Source organism: Salarias fasciatus, chromosome 13 (genome assembly GCF_902148845.1).
Source record: "Salarias fasciatus chromosome 13, fSalaFa1.1, whole genome shotgun sequence".
Lineage (NCBI taxonomy): Eukaryota > Metazoa > Chordata > Actinopteri > Blenniiformes > Blenniidae > Salarias > Salarias fasciatus.
Genome location: NC_043757.1, coordinates 14,362,408 through 14,384,791, shown reverse-complemented (window position 1 = coordinate 14,384,791; position 22,384 = coordinate 14,362,408). Strand labels below are relative to the sequence as shown.

At 39.6% G+C, this 22,384-nt stretch overlaps 1 protein-coding gene across 1 annotated transcript in view; it reads left to right on the top strand.

Annotated features, from left to right (window-relative positions):
* Positions 1-22,384, top strand: part of eys (eyes shut homolog) — a 164,509-nt gene that overhangs the window by 42,809 nt on the left and 99,316 nt on the right. Inside the window, exons 19-24 of the mRNA XM_030106319.1 lie at positions 2,507-2,620; positions 3,588-3,701; positions 7,521-7,718; positions 9,360-9,481; positions 13,421-13,542; positions 14,465-14,724. Coding sequence (XP_029962179.1) covers positions 2,507-2,620; positions 3,588-3,701; positions 7,521-7,718; positions 9,360-9,481; positions 13,421-13,542; positions 14,465-14,724 — 930 coding nt within the window. The remainder of the gene's footprint in view (positions 1-2,506; positions 2,621-3,587; positions 3,702-7,520; positions 7,719-9,359; positions 9,482-13,420; positions 13,543-14,464; positions 14,725-22,384) is intronic.

Below are 22,384 nucleotides of genomic sequence, written 5' to 3'. Positions count from 1 at the left end.
AAAACATGTGCATTCTAATTCAATAAGCTGCATTTGAAGTCATTCAGTTCACCATTCCCATGAAGTGATCTGGTCAAACATTGGCGGTCCGGTAGAGAGGACTGCATTTTTTGTGACCTCCAAAATGAGCATTGTGTTCCATTCTTGGTCTAAAACCACTACTTCTCAAACTGTGGTGGAGGACAGTTGCTATTCCAAGATTCAATCTGTCATTAAGATAGTACAAATTCAAGAAAAAATAAATCATATGATAGAACAGATTTTACTCATCCTAGCAAAGTGCATTAGTTTCAATTCTGCGGTGTTGTACAGTGTGGCTGAGGCTGCTATCAATACATCCTCGTACGAGGAGTAAACATGTCCGCTTTGTGAATTATCCATACCTAAATGTGTGAACATGCATTATGTATGTACAGGCTTGGTCATCATGCTGTTGCGAAGAGACCTCAACATTTTCCCAGGTGGTTCATACTGTGAAATGTTTGAGAACCTGTCTGTCTAAACAATATAAAGTATGATAATGAACTCATTTGTTGACCCTTTCGCTGTGTATTTACATGTTAAATTATTCAAATCTGCATTTGTTATTAATTAAGCAGTGCAGTCTGTTTCATTTGAAACTTGGTCAGCTTTGATCAGATTTTTGTATAAAATCATAGAGGCTAAAGGTCTTTGCCCAGACCACAAATATGTAAATTAGATTAAAATCCACAGTCGTTACGGCCAGAGGCCTCTTCTGCCATTTTTCATTCATTGGCCCTATGAGTTAAAAGTGTTTACTGTTGTACAGTGTTTCTGTTTATCAGTGTTTTAAAGGGAAAATGAAAAGGTGAGCGACTCGTTTTGATTTTAGGTTTTATCACAGCAAACATTTTTTGATAAATTTTCATTCAAGCTGGTTGTTAGATGAGTCACAACTTTCCCATCGGGACTGTATCATTTTTGTGTCACAAGCAAAAAGGCCACTTCTGCTCTCAGTTTGCAGGCAATTTAATTCAAACGTGATGCTATTAAACATCCAAAAAGGATGTCGTTCTTGCCGTTGGTTAGACTTTTTGTGTATATATTAATCATCAGCTGTAATTCCCTTGATAAAAGTTAGCAGAATTCGATACACGTTTGATTAAAGCTCAACAACCAAAAGAGTCAAATTTGCTCATTTTGAGTTCTGGCATCTGTTTCAAATCAATTCAAAACCTTCCTTTCAAAGTATAACCATGCTCCAACTACGACCTATGAAACGATCCTGTATTTACCTCTGAAGATTTCAATTGGAATGAGCACTGTTTTTGCCAAAGGTGAATTAATTGCGTGGCTGTGTTACAGCAAACATCCGTTTACACGCACGTGCATAATGACGTTGCTGCTGAGTGCTCAAACCAAGTAAACATGGTGCGATAGGCCCGCTGAAGCTGAACCACTCAGTCCGAAGCATGATAACGTTCTTCAGAGGTCCCTGCAGGGAGATCGTGTTGTTTTTGGAGTCAGTGACCATCGACACGGACAGCGCGAGCGTCGGCGTCGGCACTTACCTCATGTAACCCTTCAGGTCACATCCTCGCCAGAGCAGCACAAACACTGCAGTGTAATTACATGGAGTGTCGGTGTGATTCAAAGGCCTGTAATCATTTTGGCATTTCACACCTTGTCACAAACTGGAAACGTGTGAAACAATGATAGTGCATACGGTAAATAAAAAAAGAAAAGCATGAAAGCGTGCTGCCAGTCTTCTTCCTCACTTAGGGAAAATGAAGGGACACCAAGAGCACACCGCACGAGTGAATATCAAATATTACATTGTGCGAAAAATAATTTTTCACCCATATTTGATGGACGTTTTTTAAATCTAAGTGTTTGAAGTCTGCTTAGTTAGAATTCCGCTGATCCTGAAATCAAATAGATGGAATCCCTAAATATTAAAATATGTTGTAAGATTATCCACAAAGGATTTATGACCCCAGGAGTTTTGTTTGTGCCCTTATGAGTTGTAGATGAAATCCAAGTTTAATCTACAAGTCGTGTGCACATCTCTGAAGCCATGCTCTACTAGTTTTATTTACAGTATAAAATGATGAGAATTAGCTCCAACACGTTGCTTCTTTGTAGCTGCTGGCTGTGTGACGAGCTTTAGGTTGTTTATTCAAGTTTGACATGTGAAGTTAAACCTCTTATCCTCAATATTCTCTCAAAAAAAAAAAATTACAGCATTGACTTGATTTTATGAGCATAACAGTCAAATATTGTCCCCCTCCAAATGTGTTTTCCAAGATGTTCATGTGAACTGTCTCAATAAGCTACAACCAAAGAATTAAATGTGTCAGCAATCGTCAAATTTGACGTTCCCCATCAAGACGTTTTAAGCCAAATGTAAAATATTTTACTTGACTGAGGCAAAAATGAAAATCTGAGCACGAGTCACACTATGTTATGAATGAAGATTTCTGGAAGCAGTGGCTTTTTCTGGACATTTGCGACCAGTGGTCAATAAAATGTTATATTTTCACAGGGGATCGCTGTGAAGTCAACATCGACGAGTGCATCTCCTCTCCCTGCCTGCACGGCGCCACCTGCCTCGACCTCGTTCACGGCTACAGCTGTGTCTGCATGCTCGGCTTTACAGGTTAGATCAACCATGTGCTGTATTTATCATTGCTCCCTGTTTTAGTTGTCCATCATAGACCGTTTCATGAATTAGCGGCAGTAGTGTCCAGTAAGGAATGCACTGCATGTTTTCTTCATCTTGCACACTCTAGTCTTATTTACCAGTGTTATTTGTGTTTGTGGAATGTGCAGATTTAAGCCACCACACACAGACAATCTGATTTTTTCCGTGATTTATGTATTTCCATTGATCCGTGTTGTCAGTTGCTATCAGTTAACCAGTTTAATGCCTGCAGATATTTTGACCTCAAGTAGGGGAATTTTTTTATTTCGCAGTGCAAAGTGCTGGAAAGCGCACTGTTTCCAGAACAGATGCGACTCTAGATTAAACCACGGAAAACTCATTTCCACTTTCAAAAAGTCAAGTTCCGTAATGGCTTTTGAACTGTTCCTAACAAATGCTAATAATTCCAGCAGAGGAGAATTCACGGTGCATTGCCAACAATAGATGTGGCTACAAAGCGTCTTATGATCACAAAGGTTTTCCCCCCTTTCCTTTTTAAAAACTCTTATAAGGATAATGAGCTCAAAACTTTTTTTTTTTTTTTTTTGTTGTTGAGTTTAGTACTGAGGATTTTCTTTGGAGGTTCTCAGCTCCGTCCAGCACCTCGGTTCAAAATCATTAGCATTCCTACTCTTTGTGTGTTATTAAGGTCTGCTTCTTCTGGAAAATCATTTGGAAAGAATCACATTATTATTATTTATGTTGTTTAACTCCCATTTATACCAAGTAGGAAGATTGACCTGAAGTATGGTAACAACCTTGAGGTACAGTATACAAATAATTCAGAAAAACTCATTTTCTCTTCTGACAGTACATGACGTGATGTTTGTCATGTAATCTTCTGTTTATTCACAAGTAATTTCTCGATCACTCTTCTAAAAGTACATATTTATGAAACAGTTTTTCTTTTTTCCTGTCAAAGGTACAAAATGTGAGCTTGACATTGACGAGTGTGCGTCATCTCCCTGCAAGAACGGAGCCACTTGCATTGACCAGCCCGGTAATTACTTCTGCCAGTGTGCGGCTCCATTTAAAGGTAATGAGCACTGAGGGAATGGGGACAAAAAGCAAAGTTAATTAACTTCACATACTATTATTTTCACCTGTCTGGGCTCACTTCAGTATGGCTCAACAAAATTAGTACATCTTCATTTTACCTGTAGTTAAATACAGGAAACCTGAGTAATTAGAGAGATGTAAACGGTGGTTGACGCCTCGGCCGAGAAAGTGACAACTTCCATCAGTTACTTAAGCGCTAGAAAATCCAGCGTCTCTGTGGCTCTGTCAGCGTTCATCACTGACGATTGAACTGCTGACGTGGGTTTTAAACGTGGCTTATTTTCCTTCAAAAAGTAAATGACTTTAAGACTTGATGTAATCACGTTGGTTATTTGGGTTCTTTCTTCTATACTGATTTACTTTATATAATTATTGTTTCTTCTTTAGATGCTTATTTAAATTTTATTTACTCATCTCATCAATTTATCGAGTTGTTTTTATGTTTTTTTTGTTTTTTTTTTAGAAATATTCACATTCATAATGAATAGAGATTTTTCTAAGAATGTTAAAACATCCCATATTTTTTTACTGCAACATTTCCAATTTTTCAAAAGCCAGTTTTAGTTATACTCAAATAAAAAAAAAACCCTGAAAATTAATTAAATAAATAAATCAAATAAATCAAATAAATAAATTTAGTGTTAATTTTTGTAATTAAATAAATTGACTTTTTTTTTTATTAGAATTCTATTTATTGTTTTTATTGTGCCATCAAGTTGTATATATAACATTAAGGAGACAATTTTAATGGTGATTAGATTTTGACACTGCTTGGTTTGAGTCCGATATTTCATATCTGTTGAGATGATTTACATCAACACGCAAGCCGTCGTTATTGTAGATCCACTGCTCCCTGTGCATGTTGGAGGACGGTCTCATCATAAAGCTTGAATATCTGTTGCTAGATAAAATTTTAGTGTTGGGATTTCACAAGAGCACAAAACCATAAATCATTGATGAATATGATAAAAGAAAAGTCCATCCAGCCAGCACCTTCCCAGAGCACGCTCGTCCTAACAAACCAAGCAACTAGTCAAGAAGGACCTTGGTGAACACCCAAGGACCACTCTGACAGATCTAATGAGCTCATTGGCTGTGAGATCTTCCTGGAAGGACAACAGTCGGGGCAGCACTTCACAAATCCAGGCTTCTGCGGCAGAGTGGCCAGAAGGAAATGACTCCTGAAAAAGGCACACAGAATTTACAAAAAGGCACTTCAAAGAGACACTGACGGCGTAAGGAGAAAAATTCAAAGCCCTGATGGGAATGAAAATGGAAGCCTTCAGATGTAATTCAAAGGAGTGGAGAAAGTAAAGCAGAGATGAGGCACAGCTGATTACCCATGGAGCACCATTTCCTGTGGTAAGGTGTGGCAGTGGTTATTTCATGATGTGGATGTGTTGGCAACGTCAAGGGGAAAAGTATGTGGAACAACATACACTGAACCTCTCTAGATTATTAAAGATACAGAGAAAATTGTTTGATTCATATTTCTAGAGATGCTTTGATTAGAGTCAATTGTCAAACTGAGAAGAAAGGGGGGCGTCATGAGCAAAAAAACTCATGATATATCTTCGCATCTCAAATGATTCATTGTGTGTCTTTAGAGACGTTTCCTCTTGGAGTTTCAGTGTGGAGCCATCGCTGCCCTAGAATGGAAAAAGAGCCTACCAGCAAAAGACTGTGATTGTTTGCTGCAAATTGTGTAACTGGCGGTCTGCTATTGTGAGTCTGAGGCATTTGGGATGTCAGTCGATATTCCCACCACTTGAGCTGGCATAGAGGGAGCGAAACTTTCCCAGCCTGTCAGATTCTTTAATAACTCTGAGGTCAATCAGCTGAGGCCTCTGCTGACTCAGCAATAACCTAACGAGTTCCTGACAAAGAGTTTGACTAAAAGCTTACAGGAGAGGATTTAGATTGCAGTGGGTCATTGAGAGGTTTGCTACTGACTGAACGCTTGATTTATTTTTTGTTTGTGTTTACAGAAACGATCAGAAATAGGATACTTATAAAGTGTGTGCTGTATGCAGGCTGGTATTTGCTCGTGTGGATCCCCCCTTTGGGCAGCATATCAGCTCTTTTGCTAAAAGATTTTCACTACAAGGGGTAGCATTTATTTTGTAAATAACTTTTAGCATAAAAGTAAAGTTGAAAAACTCTTGCAGATAGTTTGATGCATGTTTACTTGGCTGAACTCTTTTTGTGTCAAATGAAAAGTGGCTGTGAAGAGCCCTGCAAACCCCTGACCTTCTCTCAATGAGCTTCATGGGGTAGTCACCTAGAATAGTTTTCACTTCTCAGGTGTACCTTTTTCATCACTGACTTTGTGGAATCACTTGAATGTTGTTTCTTAAAAAGAATCAACATTCCATTATTACATTAAGAAGTGAAGGTCGCTCAGTCCAGAAAATTGCAAAACCTTTCAAAGTGTCCCCAAGTGCAGTTGCAAAAAAACCATCGAGTGCTCCGACCAAACTAGTTCACTTGAGGACCGCCTCAGGATAGGAAGACCAAAAGTCACCTCTGCGGCTGAGGAGTACGTTCATTCGAGTCACCAGCCTCAGAAACTGCAAGTTAACAGCAGCTCAGATTAGAGGCCAGATAAATGCTCCAGTGGGAGACACGTCTGTACAGAGGAAACTGCACAAATCAGGCCCAAACAAGCGGAAGGGAAGCCTGCGGAGTAGGTGGAGCGATGATTTCAGGCGACTACCTCATGAAGCTCTTCAGAAAATGCCAAAAGTGTACAAAACACGAATCAAAGCAAAGGGTGGCTGTTTTCAAAAATCTAAAATCTAAAACATGTTTTGAGTTAATTCACACTTCCTTGTTTACTTCATAATGCCATGTGTTCGATCTTAGTTTCGATGCTTTCAGTGATAATCTCCAAGGTAAACAGTCATCAAAATAAAGAAAAACACATTGATTGGTGTCCAAACTTTTGATTGGTGGTGAATAAAATTTCACAATCCGCTAAACAAAGATTGAGGCATGCTAAGAAAACACGCACACACCTGCTTGTAAACATCCTTCTCTCTGGTTTCATCACAAATCCTTCCATTTTCCTATATGCATGACTTGGACTGATTGATAATCTTTCCTTTAATGTAATTTATCCTTCCATGTTTTTTTTTTTTGTTCTTTCTTTTGTTCGCTTTGTGCCTAAGAACTTTTCTGAACTCTCAGCCTCTCCAATTTCTCAGCGCAGTGCCTGCGCTTTTCCAAAGCAGAGTGACAATTAAATGACACACAAAAAGTGCACATTCTAATATTTCTTAGCTCATTAGAATGAAAGCCGAGTGCCGGCTGTCCACAGGTGGGCTTTTATCAGTAGTTTTAAACCAGCATGGCTCATGATTACATTGACTGAGGCTATTCATTTGGTAAATGTTCTGCAACCAGCGCAAAAGCGTACTTTTAATTTCTGGGGTTTTTTTATTAATAATGCCATCCCTCTTCACTTGTTTTGGTACTGAAATCGAGTGTTTGTTCATATCTGTAGATAATCAGCCATTTTTTTTTTTCTTGTTTTGTGATAATCTTGAAGAAAAGACTGATGCATGGTGAAAGATGGCAGTTCTTTTTTTTTGTTTAAACTGTACTATTAAAATGGTAATCTTTGTTTAAGAAATAGGCTATATCAGCTTGGGACAGCATGAAATCAAACACACGGACAGGAAATGAACAATAAGAGTGTTTTCTATTGTGTCCACCTGCCTCCAGTTTTATTGAATTTCGAGAGATTTTGTCTGCTCGGCGGTCTTATCATGTGTGCCTCTTTGCCTCTCTACAGGTCATAATTGCGAGTTCCTACCATGCGAGGCCAGTAATCCCTGCGAGAATGAGGCAGTGTGTGTGGAAGAGCTGGATCGGGACCGTTTCCCTTCGGGTTTCCGCTGTCGCTGTCGCCGGGGCTTCACTGGCCCCCGCTGTGAAATCAATGTGGATGAGTGCAGCTCCAGCCCCTGCGTTCATGGCTTCTGCTACGACGGTACGAGTCGGCTTATCTTCCCGACATTCTTAAGAACAGGCACTCGGGATGGGAAGCCCCGATGAATGTGCTCACACACCCGCGCACACAGTTGTTTATGTTTAATTTCGCTGCGCTCGCTCACAGTTGAACTGACAGATTGCAACTGGGTCACCACTGCAGCGAATGGGTGTTAATGGGAGCGGAGTCATTCATGTGATGTGAGGATCCTGGACATCACTGTGCTGGAGTGCACTTGATTAGTTCCTTATAGCAACTGTGAATTGAAATCAATTAAGCGTCTTTGATCTAATTATGAATAATGGATGATAGATGGCAAAATCAGTGTTTTTAATCGGCTTTTACTCCTGTGTAGTCCGTCTTTAGCAAAAGTAATTTAAAATATCTCTGATCAAAATTAGACCTAATTTATGGAGAAACAAAGAAATCCTTATAATGATGAATTGGTTAAAGAAAATAAATAAATAAAAACGGCACTAAATGCCTGAGACCTTTGTTGTGATCTAATGCACGTGATTGCTGTGCACCAGTTTTACAGAACATTTCTCCCAGTAGCAAAAATATTTGTACTTTCCACCCCTCATTGCGCTCCTGAAACTCTGCCAGTTTCAGCGAGTTTATGTGGTAATAAAACAGTGACAGCAATGGATCTAAGCGCATCGCTATCTGCTCCGCGCAGTGCTACAGCAGACCTCGTCCAGCTGTCTGGACCAATTGTGAAAGCAGCCAGTTCACCTTCGGTTAGTGAGGCAGGCCTTCAGGAGCGACTGGCCGGTGCTGAGCAGCAGCCAGGCAGCCACCAGGGACAGCACTGCAAAGCCACAGTGGCTGCGATGAGTAATGCTGCTGCCACCCAGGACCTAAAGCATTTAATGAGAGTAATAGCATCTACACGCACCAAGACAGAGTGACAGCATAGATTACGTGGTAAATCTTTGGGATAATGAAGAATCCTGGGACCCTGACTGGGGAAGTAATAAATTCACTCCTGTAAGAACTGCAATTACCTCTGTCACCGGCTGCCTGTACCCGTGTTGTGTTGGAGAAACAGAATGATGCATCCCTCTTTAACATCATTAATAATTAAAGAGGGGAAAGAATGGATTATTAGAGGTGGGAGATTGTAAATTGAGATGGAAGGAAAATGGCACGTTTGTAACATCCGAATATAAAAAAAATACCTACTGGAATTGGCACTATCCCGATGTTCTGTGTCTTTTTCCCAATAATTCGGCGTGTTGCTGGGAAGTTGAGGGACTGGTAACAAATGACAAGGCTTTCAGGCTTTCATTGACAAAGAATGGGGTAAGTGCAGACAGAGAGACAGGAAAAGTAGCTGCAAAAAGGAGGAGTGAATGTCTGTTGCAGACAGGTTAATTTAAAGATTGTTAGAGTGCCAGGCTGTCCGAGTAATGCGCAGGGAGGCGACCTGTCTCGCACACTTGGCAACAACAGGTTTTCACTGATCAAGTGTAAGAGGCTTTAATGGTCACATCCATTAAAAACGGCTTCACTGGCTTGATTGTGCTTTATGTTCATAATCGGCACACTTATTCGAGCGGAGATGTTGGACCCACAGAGAGATGAGCGAATTTGTTGATGATGCAAGGTGCTGTAACTATCCTACCCGTTTTCCTGCAGTTGTGGATGGCTTTTACTGCCTGTGCAGTCCCGGTTATGTCGGCTCGAGATGCGAGCAAGACATTGATGACTGCGCCAACAGTTTGTGCAGCACCAATTCAGTATGTAAGGACTTCCATCTGGTAAGTATTCTCATTTCTTGCCAGTGTAATTGGCTAATGAGTTCTCCTCTAAGAAGCCTAAAAAAGGCACCGGTGTCTTGTAAATCACTACAACTGGTTGATCAACTTGATTAAATCATTGTTTGTCATTGAGCTCACATGAGTGTTATGCACTAAATGTCTGAGCACTTCTATCATGGTAAATATGCACAACTGTGTAAGGCCACCAGTGGTGGAGTATTAAGTGTTTCTGTGTTACTGTGGACAGTGGGTTCAAACATTTTTTGGGGTTTTTCAAACAAATAAATTCTGCACGAACATGTGCATGGGGAAATCTATTATGTCTGACAGGTGCACTTAATCATTGCGAAACCTAATGGACAAATTATGCCAATTACTGCATTACATTTATGTTCTTCCAGTTGAGCTTTAACGCAACGTGAAGACTGAAGTACATAAGTATCCTCAGGAAAAAATAAGTCCCATTTGCAGTGAACACATAAAATGGGAGTTATTATGATTTCAACATCCCAAATGGTCCATGTTTCCAATAGTTCAATGATTACGTAAATCCAATAGATCATCTAATAGTTGCAAAATATTAATTATGACATGCCGATTGAATTTTGAGGTGGTACCTAATTGTTTTCCAAGTTCTGCAGTGATTGTACATGCAAACCTCTGGATTACAGTATATTCGTTCCGCAAAGATTAGCCCATCCTTGCAGTTTAAACCATGAATGGACAGAAAATTAAATATGAATATGTAAATTCTCAAATGCTAAAACAAGCAAAGAAGCAAAACTGTGAACATATGAGGGTTTTTTCTTTTTGTAAGGTGCAGCTTTTAGTTCTGTAGTTATTCAAGGGTTTTTAGGCCAATAACATTGATCTGTTGCAGCTGCGGAAAGGCCCTGGGAGCTGCACGCTGCTCACAAACTGTGCAATGACTACCAGGGGCCTTTTTCCAACAGCTGCTTATTTGCTAACAGATTGCAGTGGTGAAACAGATGTGTCATAGATAAAGTCATTGGCTGTTCTTCTTTTTTCCCTTTTCTTTTCATTAAATAACTTCTGGTTTAATAGCACACTCCTGATGTTTCAATTGGAAATAGAAGTCACAGGAATTATACTGTGTGTGTGTTTTGATGTATAAAAGCAAGTTGTTGTTGTTTTTTTAAACTGAAAATTATACAGGCTTCTTCCAAAAGATAATAAGATGATGTACTTCAAGCACCATTGTGGGAAAAAAGTTTCCTAATATTGTATTATATTTGAACAAAAAGTGGCATATCCAAAATTATTTATCAGCTTCTCGGTAATCAATAGAAAAGCCTTTATTGACAATTATAGTAATCAAACACTTCTTATAATTGCTGAGCGTCCTTTTGAAACTCTCTGCTGGGGTTTTTGCCGACTTATTTTCAGCACCGAGCTCCAACTCCTTCAGGTTGCCATCCTTCTGATCTTCAGCTCCTCCACAGATTCTCAGGTTGATTTAAGTCAGGACTCAGGCTGGGCCGCTTTAAAGCGTTAATGAACCATTTCTTCATCACTTTTGCTGAGAGTTTTGGGTTGTTGTCATGTTGAAATGTCTGCTGGTGCCCATGGCCACGTTTCTCTGCAGACTGCCTGATGCTGTGATCAGGTTCCCCGGTCCGTTGGCTTAAAAACTCCCCCAAAGCATTAAATTTCCACCACCATGTTTGACACGGACAATGGTGTTCTTCTGGTTGAAGGCTTCTTCTTTTTTTACACCAGAAAGATAAATCAATCAAATTTTTTGTTTCATCTGGCCATAAAACAGAAGACCAGAAGTCTTCTTTGTCCAGATGAGCATTTTCAAAGGCGAAGCGAGTGTTTGTGTGTTTTTACTCCCCAAAATGATGCCTTTTGTATATCTCCATATTATTTTTTGTAAGACTGGATAAATAAAACCTTTCTGGTTAAATAGAACTAAATTCAAGTCAATATTTGCTTGAAGAATGAATCATTCCGGGCTTAGTTGTACCCTAATTGTGTTATTCAGCAGCCGGAAGCCAATGGTTCGAATTAATACCGTCAGATACACAACTTAGAATAACACTGACTCAAGAACAGCTGAGCTGTTAGCCTATAGTTTATTTTGTATGTATTATTGCAACTGGTAATATTCCTAATTTGTCCGTCGACTAAGTTTAGTCTAAGCATATATAGAAGACTCATCGTTGCTGCATGAGCTCGGTGTGTGAAGATAAACATTGTGAAATTGGCCTGAGCATGGCCTGCTAGCATCACAAAGAGCAGCCGTCGATCCGCGCAGATCGATACCAGAATGCTTGAGCCGGGTGTGGTTGCACATTGCTCCGGTGAAGTGATTTTGCTCTTGCTGTTGCTGGCAGCCTACATGCCTGTTGTTTGGTTTTTAGGACTACTGGTCTTTCTTTTCCCACGTCTGTCTCACTGTTTGACTCGAGCCGTGTCGCTGGGCAGCGAAACTTATACCTGAATAAAATAATAACCTACTAGTGAGGACAGCGGCCGTTTATTAGCTGACTAATCGCCACTAACTACACTTGTACCAGAAGCCGTCGTAGATACCTGCAAGAAAGATCAATTTTCATCTTCTGGAATGAATTCAATCCTTAATATCCTCAGACAAAAGGCCACTGCAAAAGACAGGAGTGAGATACGAGATGAGGAATATAACAACGTATTGTGTTTCATCCCCCCCCCCCATCCGACTCATTATTTAAATAGGGGCGGTTTTCGGGGCCCCTTCACACAGTCTTGTTTACAGTGCAGCTCTTCCTCTCTCTTAACACCGTGTCCCGCAGAGCTCCAGCTTATTTTGGAGAATTGCAGTCCCTGAAGGTGACTTAGCAGCAAAAATTAGATTATGTTCTATTGCCAGGGGTAAGGAATTGGAGTCTCCTGGAGGTATCTAATTTATCATGAGATGACGGCATTTTCCCCCAACCGCATTGGGCCCACGGTGTACAAATTATATCAGACAAAGTTTAACGGCTCCCCTCCAGTGTATGAAATAAAGATTAGCTTGCATTCAACCAGAGGCATCCAAGACCTTTCGACAGGATGTTGGCCATATGACTGACTTCATAATATATGCAAAGAGGGATGAGAATTAAGTTGGCACCCTGGAATGTAATAGACAACAAACCATTAATTTACAATGCTGTGATTAATTATCATAAAGCAGAGTACAATGATGAAATAAAGGGCAAGTGCTCTGCTCTAAATTCAGAGAGAAAAACTGGAAAAGATTAGCAACGTATGCCACTACATAAAACCCCTTTCATAAAGTACAGTGGTAATACAGCTACTGGCTTCAGAGAGTAATCCATCTAAATCAAACATGTTTGTCTGTGTATGAAAATTCCTTTTGCGGCGGTAATATTGCATGCTTGATCAAGGTTTGTACCGTATACCGTGAATAGCATGAAGAAGAAAAAAAAAATCAAGCTTGTATTTTGTCCAGAGGGTGGGTGGTAGGAGGAATACATCTACATAGCAGTAATGTGAAAATGTAAGACAAGCATGACTCTTCCACAGTTTAAACAGATTTCTACAGAATAGAGGGTTTTTTTGTTTTTTTTTTTTACAAATTTTTTTTTTATTTTGTGCGTGGGAGGTTTCTTTCGGAATTATTAAAAAAAAAAAAAAAAGAAAAAAAGTGGGATGGATTTAATCAGGTATAACACGCATTAGACCATTTGTTTTCTAAAATGTGCCAGGTGTAAACAAGTGAAAACATCATTGGCACAATGTCCTCTGACTGCACTGGAGCAGCCTAATTAACAGCTCCCGCATGCATATACACTTCTTTTATGACTAATAATAGACTCCAGTTTCATAAGATGCTATCAATGCCAAGTGCAGATATGAGGCGTCACTACATTTCAATATTAATCTAATAGTGATCCCTTTTTTTGATTTTTTTTTTTTTTTTTTCTGTTCCAGAGCTATGAGTGTGTTTGCCACTCCGGCTGGGAGGGGGAGTACTGCCAACAAGAAATTGATGAATGTTTATCACAGCCCTGCAAAAACAACGCCACCTGCACCGATCTCCTCAACGGCTACAAGTAGGTGCGCGAGCTGGCTCGAGGGCACTGTCCTCACGAGGTGCATCAGTCACTTAATACATGCAGGAAAAGGAGCCGTTCAGAGATAGCAATATGTCCTTCCACTGGCAGCCCAGATAATGAATTGCAGATGGCAGGTAAAACAAATGAGTCAATCAATGGCTCACAGCATGAAAAGGTTTCAGGGGATCTGTGACTCATTGGAGGAAAAAGCTGGTGTATCTGCTCCGGCTAATGCCCCCCATCCCCCCCGAGCAGAGGGGGGGCGTAAAACTGCTTCAGGTGGAAAAGTTGGGGGATGGAAAGGAATGTGAGGTGGAGCGGTTGGTGTGCTAAGGTACTCACTGCCACCAAGTGGAATATTCATCTGCCTTGAGAGCAGATACTTCAGGCACACACACACACGCACGCACGCACGCACGCACGCACGCACGCACGCACGCACGCACGCACGCACGCACGCACGCACGCACGCACGCACACACTTTCTCTCTGTTCCTCTGTCTATGTCTACCATGCATACATTTCCATTTAATCCCCACTCAGCAGTCTAACCCCCCGTGTCCTACATTCAGCTGTCCAGAATTAAAAGCTGCTCCGACCAGTTGTGCAATTAACCTGTGAATTTCCCACACTGTCTCACACAGAGATCCGGGACAGTGGCGCCACAGCAGGGTTCGGCTGTAACTTTATGTAGAAAAATGTCTCCTCTGGGTCATTTGAATTTCTTAAAAAGTGCCTCGTGGTAGTTTATGTGCAGCAGCTTAGCTATAACAATCTTTAGCATAGTTGTTTATGACACCCTGAGCCCAGAGAAAAGTGCAAAATAAGTGTTTATTTATTTATTTGTTGAGGTTTTTGGGTTTTAATCTATGCCAAAATGACCTCTACAGTGCCATATCTCCCCTCTGGTGTATCCAAGGTGCTTGTGCTCGCCAGGCTGGACAGGTGCAGACTGCACGGAGGATGTGAATGAGTGTGATTCTGGGCCCTGTCTAAATGGAGCTCGGTGTCAAGAGTCAGACATACCTGGGGAGTTTTCCTGCACCTGTCCCCCCTTCTTCAGTGGCCCCTTGTGCAGCCAGCCCTATGACCCCTGCGACCCCCTCCACAATCCCTGCTTGCACAACTCCACCTGCCTGACACGCTCCAATGGAACAGCCTCCTGCAGATGCCCAGCTGGTGAGTGAACACACACACGCACACAGACTCATACTTTGTGATTTTATTCTAGCCTGCTTTTCAAGATAAACTGGTTTGTTCAATAGGTTGCAGCAAAAAAAACAAACAAAAAAGGCAGAGTCAAATTTTCCAGGAATATCTATTTTTGCATAATGCATAAGTCAGTGGTTGAACTACACCTCTGACACTGAAATATCGTGCTCCACACCACAGAGACAACAGCGTGCAATGTGTTTTATTAGTAATTAACATTGACTTGTACAGTACTGTAAAACATATTTTATGATGACTGGGGTTGAGCGCATGGTGAACTATAGGTCGCATACTTTGCAAAGTGTGATAATATGTGGCTTAAAAATACAAATTTAATGATTTTATTGAGTTTCCTGAAGTTTTGCAAGGTTACCCAATCTTCCCAATTTGCACTTGTTCTCAAGTAAATAGACCAGAAATTTCACCCTGAACTGTGATGAGAGAAAAAAAAAAAAATCTTTATGCTGCACAACTTCTTCATGGATTTTAAATTATCAGGTCTTGTTTTGTGTTTTCAGATTGATTTCTTTACTGTCCTTGATCAATTAGATGATTCTACCCATCAAACTACCTGTGTGCTGTCAAAATGCAAATGTGTTTGCAATTTAAATCACATACATAAATTCATATGACAGCTGTGATGTTATTCTGCTTTTTGAAGGTATAATTTTACACACTTTTAGACATTTTACTGGAATCAAATATGTCCCTTCATAATGCAGATGCTGAGTTTCATATTTTTCTCTTTTTACTAATTAGCTCAAGTCAACTGGAGCTCGTATTTTTTCTTTTTTCTGTTACCAGTCAACAGAGAGTCATTAATAAGTAAGAGGAAGGAAGCAATGGTGGATAATTGTGTGGTCGACAAGACACCCCTCTGCTTTGATTCTGTCTCTATTAAGACTTTTTTTTTTTTTTTTTTTTTACTTGATATTGTTATTTTTGGATCTTCGCCATTCTGTATAATAAGAAAACTCCACATAGAGAGGAAATAAAGGAAATAAGGCAGCAATACAGTGAAGGTCTGGCCTGCAGGGAATTTAACCAGAGGCTTGTCTTCAGAGTGAACACAGACACACACACACACACACACACACACACACACACACACAAACACACACACACACCCCGCTGGGCCATGCAGAATCATTAATAACTAACCGACTATATGACTATATGCTCTGAAATTACAAAATGATTTCATTTTATAGTAAAAAAATGATACATCTGCTATAATTTATAATCAAACTTCCAAACGCATATTGGCTTATTTTACCAATAATAAAACAGACCGTTTGATCCTGCAGCTGTTTGCACAATGACAATGCAATGATTTACAATCTGTATTTTATTGAATTAACTAAAGTAGAGGGGATTTACTTGTGCATGAAAAAATACAATGTTTTGATGAATCACTGAGATAAATCTGAGATTTATGAAAAAAGAATAATTATAAAGAAAAAAATGCTCCTTTTTTGAATTACTGAGTAAATGATCTTCTAATTACAAGAAAGAAAGAAGTGATGTAAAAACCAATGTTGCCATTTTTTTTTCTGCATTCATGGGACAGTGGTGCCTTCACTTGTTCCCTGATGATCACACTACAGCAGCTAGTTTGGCGAAAAAGATTTTTTTTTTTATAATTCTAATAGATTTCCATCAGAAAGTTAAAGCCTTCTTTTGTCAAACCAAGTTTTGTGCTCTGATCAGCAGGAGACAAATGAAAGCTGCAGATTTTGGTGACGCTGCAGTGAATACGAGCAACGTTAGGTCTGTCTTCACTGTTGCAGCAGTTTTTGCAATTTGCAAATGATCCCTGCACACTGGCTTTACAACCAGCTGCACATGCAGATGTTTTTTCAGTTTTATTTCTGCTGCATGAAATACAGCTACTTTTGATAACTATGAGCTTATAGCAGCTCACACTGATGGGAAAGGGGAGTTGATTATGTGTTGAAGATGTTCTGTTAAAGAGTTATTGATGCCAAAAGTCTGTATTTGTGACGATCTTTCCGACTTTAACTAAGTTTGAGTAATATTCCTGTAACTATCTTGGTGATTCAGGAAAACAGAGTGGATTTTTCCCCCCATAAAACAGTTTCTCATTTTTATAAGATAATTATCTCATTAATTCAGAAAAACAGCCTATTTTTTATTTTGTCATTAAAGTGTTTCTCATCATTGTGAGATAATTATTTAGTTTGAAAAACAGTGGAATTTTATTTTTTCTTGTGAATGCAGTACACTTCCATAGATATCTAATGCCCATCAAAAATAGAGTTATTTTTGTTTTGTTCAATTTACCTGTAGTTCAACCCCAGTGCTGAAATGGTCATATTTCTTTTTTTGTTATGTTTTTTTTTTTGTGTTTTTCTTTTGTGTGTTTTTCTTCTTCTAAATGACACCAAACCATGAAAGAAAAAAAAAAGTGTGTTTCTGGCATCATGGACTGTGTTTTGTGAGTCATAAACAAAACATATCACAGTTAAAATTGGTGCTGTCAAAGACAAAAACACAGTAATAACAAAAAAACAGTAATGACAACCAGGCAAACCAAAAGTGAAATAGCATTCACCTCATTCAAGGTAGTCAAGGTAATTTTTACTTTTTGCTGGTAAACGAAGTTACTGTCTCTCCTTCACCGATCGAAACCCGAATGCACATTCAGAAAAGACGACACTTCCGCACGAACCTTAAACACATTGTAATCTTTTATATGTTCCGTTTAGACGCTCAGTCATCTTAAAAAAAGGAACACGTTCATCCGTAAGAACATTAATGAGCATTTTCCCCGTTGAAATGACCTGTGAAGACATTTATCAGCGATCTTTTGATAACAGTAATGTTATGTAGCGTTATAACATCCGGACTTTTCTGTGTGCAGGTTAAGATGCTATAGGGGTGTGCTGTTCCTAATGGCTCTATCAGCACAGAGATGAAAAGATGCTGCCAGATATAAATAGAACGACTGGGTTAGTTTCAGAAAGCTTCCTTGGAGAGGAATAGAAATTAGGTACTGGCTGCATACATTACACCAAGAGCTTTGCGTGGGCTTGGTCGTTTTCACTTCACACAAGCATTGTGACTCACTACTCTCCATTATTATTCACCATAAATCCATCCTACATAGCTACTACTCAAAAACACAGAGCTGTTATACAACCCATGGCTTGATCCCAGTGCAGCAATTTTAAAGACTTGTTATTTACCCTTCAGTGTAGGCTATTTGTCAAGGAAATTGTGTAGGTCTTACATTATTCCCAAGCCTAATTAAATTAGAATTTGTCTGCCTGTGTCTGCCAGATTTACAGCTATAAGCAGACCTCATCCCACACGCTGAAGTTGGACACTACAGGAGCAACATAATCAAGGCGAAGTTGTTATAAAAACACCAAGTCAATTCGGCGCTCGCCATTTAGTCGTCTGCTTTTATTTGCACGTGGTTCGCTTTGATGCATTTAAATGACATGAAACGGCTCGAGTCTGGAAGACCTTGTTCTGAAACGCTGAATGAAGGACGATGTGGTTTCAGTGCGTACTGAATGAACTTGCTGATACCATTAAAATAATTACATTTGATCTGCTTTTAGACATTGATTGCTGGAATGTTGTAACGAAAAGATGATACATGCAGGTTTTTGTTACTATTGCAGCTGTGTTACTGAACATATCAATCAGTTGTGTCTTGTTGTGAGACTTTTTTTTTTTTGCAGTACAGCTCTTTCACCAAGTGGCACATATTTATCTTTTTCAGAACTACAGTCATATAAAAGTTGATATCAAATCGATATCAAGTAGGTAGCATAAAAAAATACCGTGAATCAATTTGCTATTTACATTTGGTGCAAATAAATACTTTTTTTTTTTTTTTATCGACATGGAATTATTCATTGAGCGTTCACTCATAGAGATATCGAAGTGCAGTTGTGGAGTAGAGGCTAAAGCAGGGAGCCCGTGGTTCGAAGGTCGAGGTCAAGAAGATCCCAGTGAGGTTGCATCTGTTTGGTCAAATCAAACATACGGTTCACATGGTCTGATGTGGCGACCCCAGAAGAGAGCAGCCAGGAGATTACTTCTAAATTCATCCTTTGCACAAATAAGGAAGCAGCAGTTTATTAAAACTGTGTCCAAGCCATTACATTCAGTGGATCCTGACCTCCTTGCCGTTAAAGATTTTCTTTTTCAAAAGGCTTCATTTATCCTGAATATTCTGGCAGTTCAGTAGACATGAAACGTCTTAAGAATCTATAAATATATTAGAATATATAATCAAGATAATTTTCTGATTATATTCTTTGTCATTATATTCTATTATTATCTATTTTATATTTCTTAGAATAAGTGATATAATTGAATGGTTATCTGGAAAGGTTTGAACCGTAATTATGACTAAGTATGATAACACATCTGAAACTTTGACAGTCTATGGAGCTAAAATGAAACCTGCTCTCTCAATGATGACATAGAGTACAAGTGTGATTTACTGTATCCAAGATTGTTTAATACAAAAAAGGAAAAAAAAATATTAAAGTGAAAATGCTTCCTACTTCATATTAATGTTCTGAATTCAAAGAAAGCAGGTCCACTTATATGGTGCTTTTCTGCCTTTAACAATGTAAGTAAATGGATTCTATACTGGAAGAGAAAGGTGGAGGACATGCAACAAAGGTCCTTGATAAGATTAAAACACAGGGTGTTGTTTGTATGCGCAAACTCTTCTCTGTTCAAACAAGTCAGCAGATTGAGCAAGGACAATGTCTGGAGTGCTGTGATGTAACTGTGCTCGGTTATGCAGTCCGGGCGCGCGATGCTGCGGGTTTGTTTGTTTCATTTGTTCTAGATGTCGGACAGTAACCCTCACCCCAACCTCTACCCTAACTCCCCCATTTTCAGGTTGCTCTTCTATCAGGTTTGGCACTCCCTGCTGAGGCTCCTCATTAAGGGGAAAGTGGAACATCTGTGCTGGTCAGGCAAGATGACTTAGGCCTCCTGGCCAGAAGAGCCTCGGCAGAGTCGCTGCTCATAAGAACAGAAAACTTCCTTCAGGAGCACCTTGCAATAAAGAGGCGATAACTGCTTCGCTTATATTTTCTTTCAGCAAGATTCCCTCAGCCAGCTCTGGCTTTATTCTGGCCCCCAGGGTTCTTACAGTGTACCTTTGTAGACAAAACTCATTTCCATCGTGGCTGTGTTTTACAAATCCCTTTAATGCTGCTCCCAGTAGAAACCTCCTAATGGGTGCCTTTTAGATTCTATTGAACTGATGAACGCTGAAGTTACCACATCAACCTTTTTGGAAGACAAGCTTCGTCTAGGGAAGCGTCTTGGGAAAACTATGACCAAACACTTAGCTTTATAGAAGACTCACTGGTGCTGCTATGAGGAAAGAAAAAAAAAAACCCATCATTAAATTCACAGTTAAAGTGCTTAGCTTTTATTAAAGACCCCTGTCAGCCTCCATCAGATACTGTCATATGACTGGCTATGAAATTTGACAGGGACCATCCACTATCTGAGTATTACCAATGTCTCATGGGTATAATCATATTTGACACCTGTACTCTCTGCTGCCTTCACAAAAAATTTGGAAGAATAGAAAGAGAATGAAAAGCGCTGGTAATGAAGTGGTTGCTGCTGAACGGCTTGTATTAGCCACTTGTGCTTCGTTGCTTGGTTACTTTAATAAGGGATTTGAAATAAACGTTGCACATTGTCCTGAATGTTCAACAAAGCATTTGTGTAATAATGCTGTAAAGCACTTAGTGTTTTTTTTTTCCTTTTTTAATATGAAAAGTGCTTTACAAATAGTTTGATTTGATGTTATGACTTTCATATGTTAATTGCTGATGGTAATGCATCTGAAAATAATCAACTGACCAAAATAACCAGCGGAAAGTGTTTAATGATTTGATAATTTGATTTTTCTTTTTACATCAATAAGCATATGCTCATTAACACGTCTGTAGTGGGGCTTTTGTTTGACAAGCTGGCATATATCAGTGTTTTCTGAGCTTTTTGATCCAGGGACAATCAGTTCATCACTGAGTGGGGAAAAGCTGTTTTTTTTTTCTTTTTTTTTTTTTCCAGTGTAGGGAATTCATTCCGAGGCATTGTGTGGTCCTTTTACATGCAAGAGCCATTTGGTCTCCATGGCTCAGAATATCCCCAGAGGTGTTCCCGGCCAGATGGAGAACAAACCCCTTTATTTGCATGGCATGCTACACTAGCCTTCACCTTCCACAAGATTGAGATTGTGTCCTACCAAACAGTTGGTTAATGAGCTGCTGTGGAGCTGCGCCAACAAGAGAAGTGACACATACCTAATGTGATATTGAAAAAGATGTATTGATAATGTGATGCCAAAGATGCGCTGAGCAGAATTTGTCCTCATTGCGTGCACTTCAAGTGATTATTTTCTTTAATTAGGATTAGGATTCAAATTTATTGTTATTACCCATACAGTACAGACTCACAAAAAGTCATTATTCTGTTTTAATGCCATCGAGTTTAACATCTTCATGAATGCTGCTCACAGTGCTTCATATGAACCACATTCACTGCTTGATTTGGATTATTTCACAAGATGTTTAATAACACTCATAACACTTTTATAGGTGAAGTAGCACAGCGAGATTCAGATCATTTTACATCTGTCTATTGGCGGGTGTAGCAGGAGGTTTTGGAGCTGAGATATCAAACATATGGCCTGCGGGTCAGTTAGAATTTACAAATCAATTACTAGCTGCATTTTCTCAATTTAAGTAAATGACGTGATAGATTTCTGCCGTTTGTGGCTGTTTTAGTAAGATCAGCAAACTATACAAAGAGTCCTTCAACTGCTGCAGGCGTGTATGTGTGTGTGTGTGTGTGTGTGTGTGTGTCATTTTTCACAGTCGTCCCTACACTGACTAAGGTCAAGACGTCTGTCAACAAATAATGATTCATCACAGTTACATTGTTTCTGAGGCCAAGTCCACTCTGTAAATCACAGAAAGCTATTGTCTCGTCTACCATACTTTAAACAGCCGCACGGCGGAGCAAAAAATATTGAAATGTAGCAGGCGTCTCACCTCCGTGTGAGACAGTACTCCTTTGGTGGGCAAATGTCACAGCGAGCTGGTGATATTCCTTTGCTGAGGGCAAAAGGTGCTCCGTTTCCTCTGTTTTCCATTTGAGACCTCGGTTGCTTTCCAGGAACACAGTTTCATTTAAAGACTGAATATCGGCATCAATGATCACATAGTGTGTCAGAGGACGTTGCGCCTGGAAAACGATCATTAAAAGATTTGACCCCATTGTTGTTTAACCCCTGAATGCCTCACTGCAGATGAGCATGTCCCGAAAATCTCACGCATATCTGTGTGTAACTGGCTACAGGACTGACATAATATATATTGTTGACATATTTCCAGTTTTATGGCAGCTTGCTGTATTTAGCCATTATTCTTCCAGATGTTGTTAGCCCAGGGTAGACATGGAGTTAAAACACCGGTGGCAGTTTGCATATTTATCACAGTTAGGCAGAATATGCACAAACGGCAACAAAGCCAAGCAGAGAAAAACGCCATTTGCACATTTTTTAATATAATAAAACCATGGCTGTCGGTAATGTACAAGAAAGGGGTTC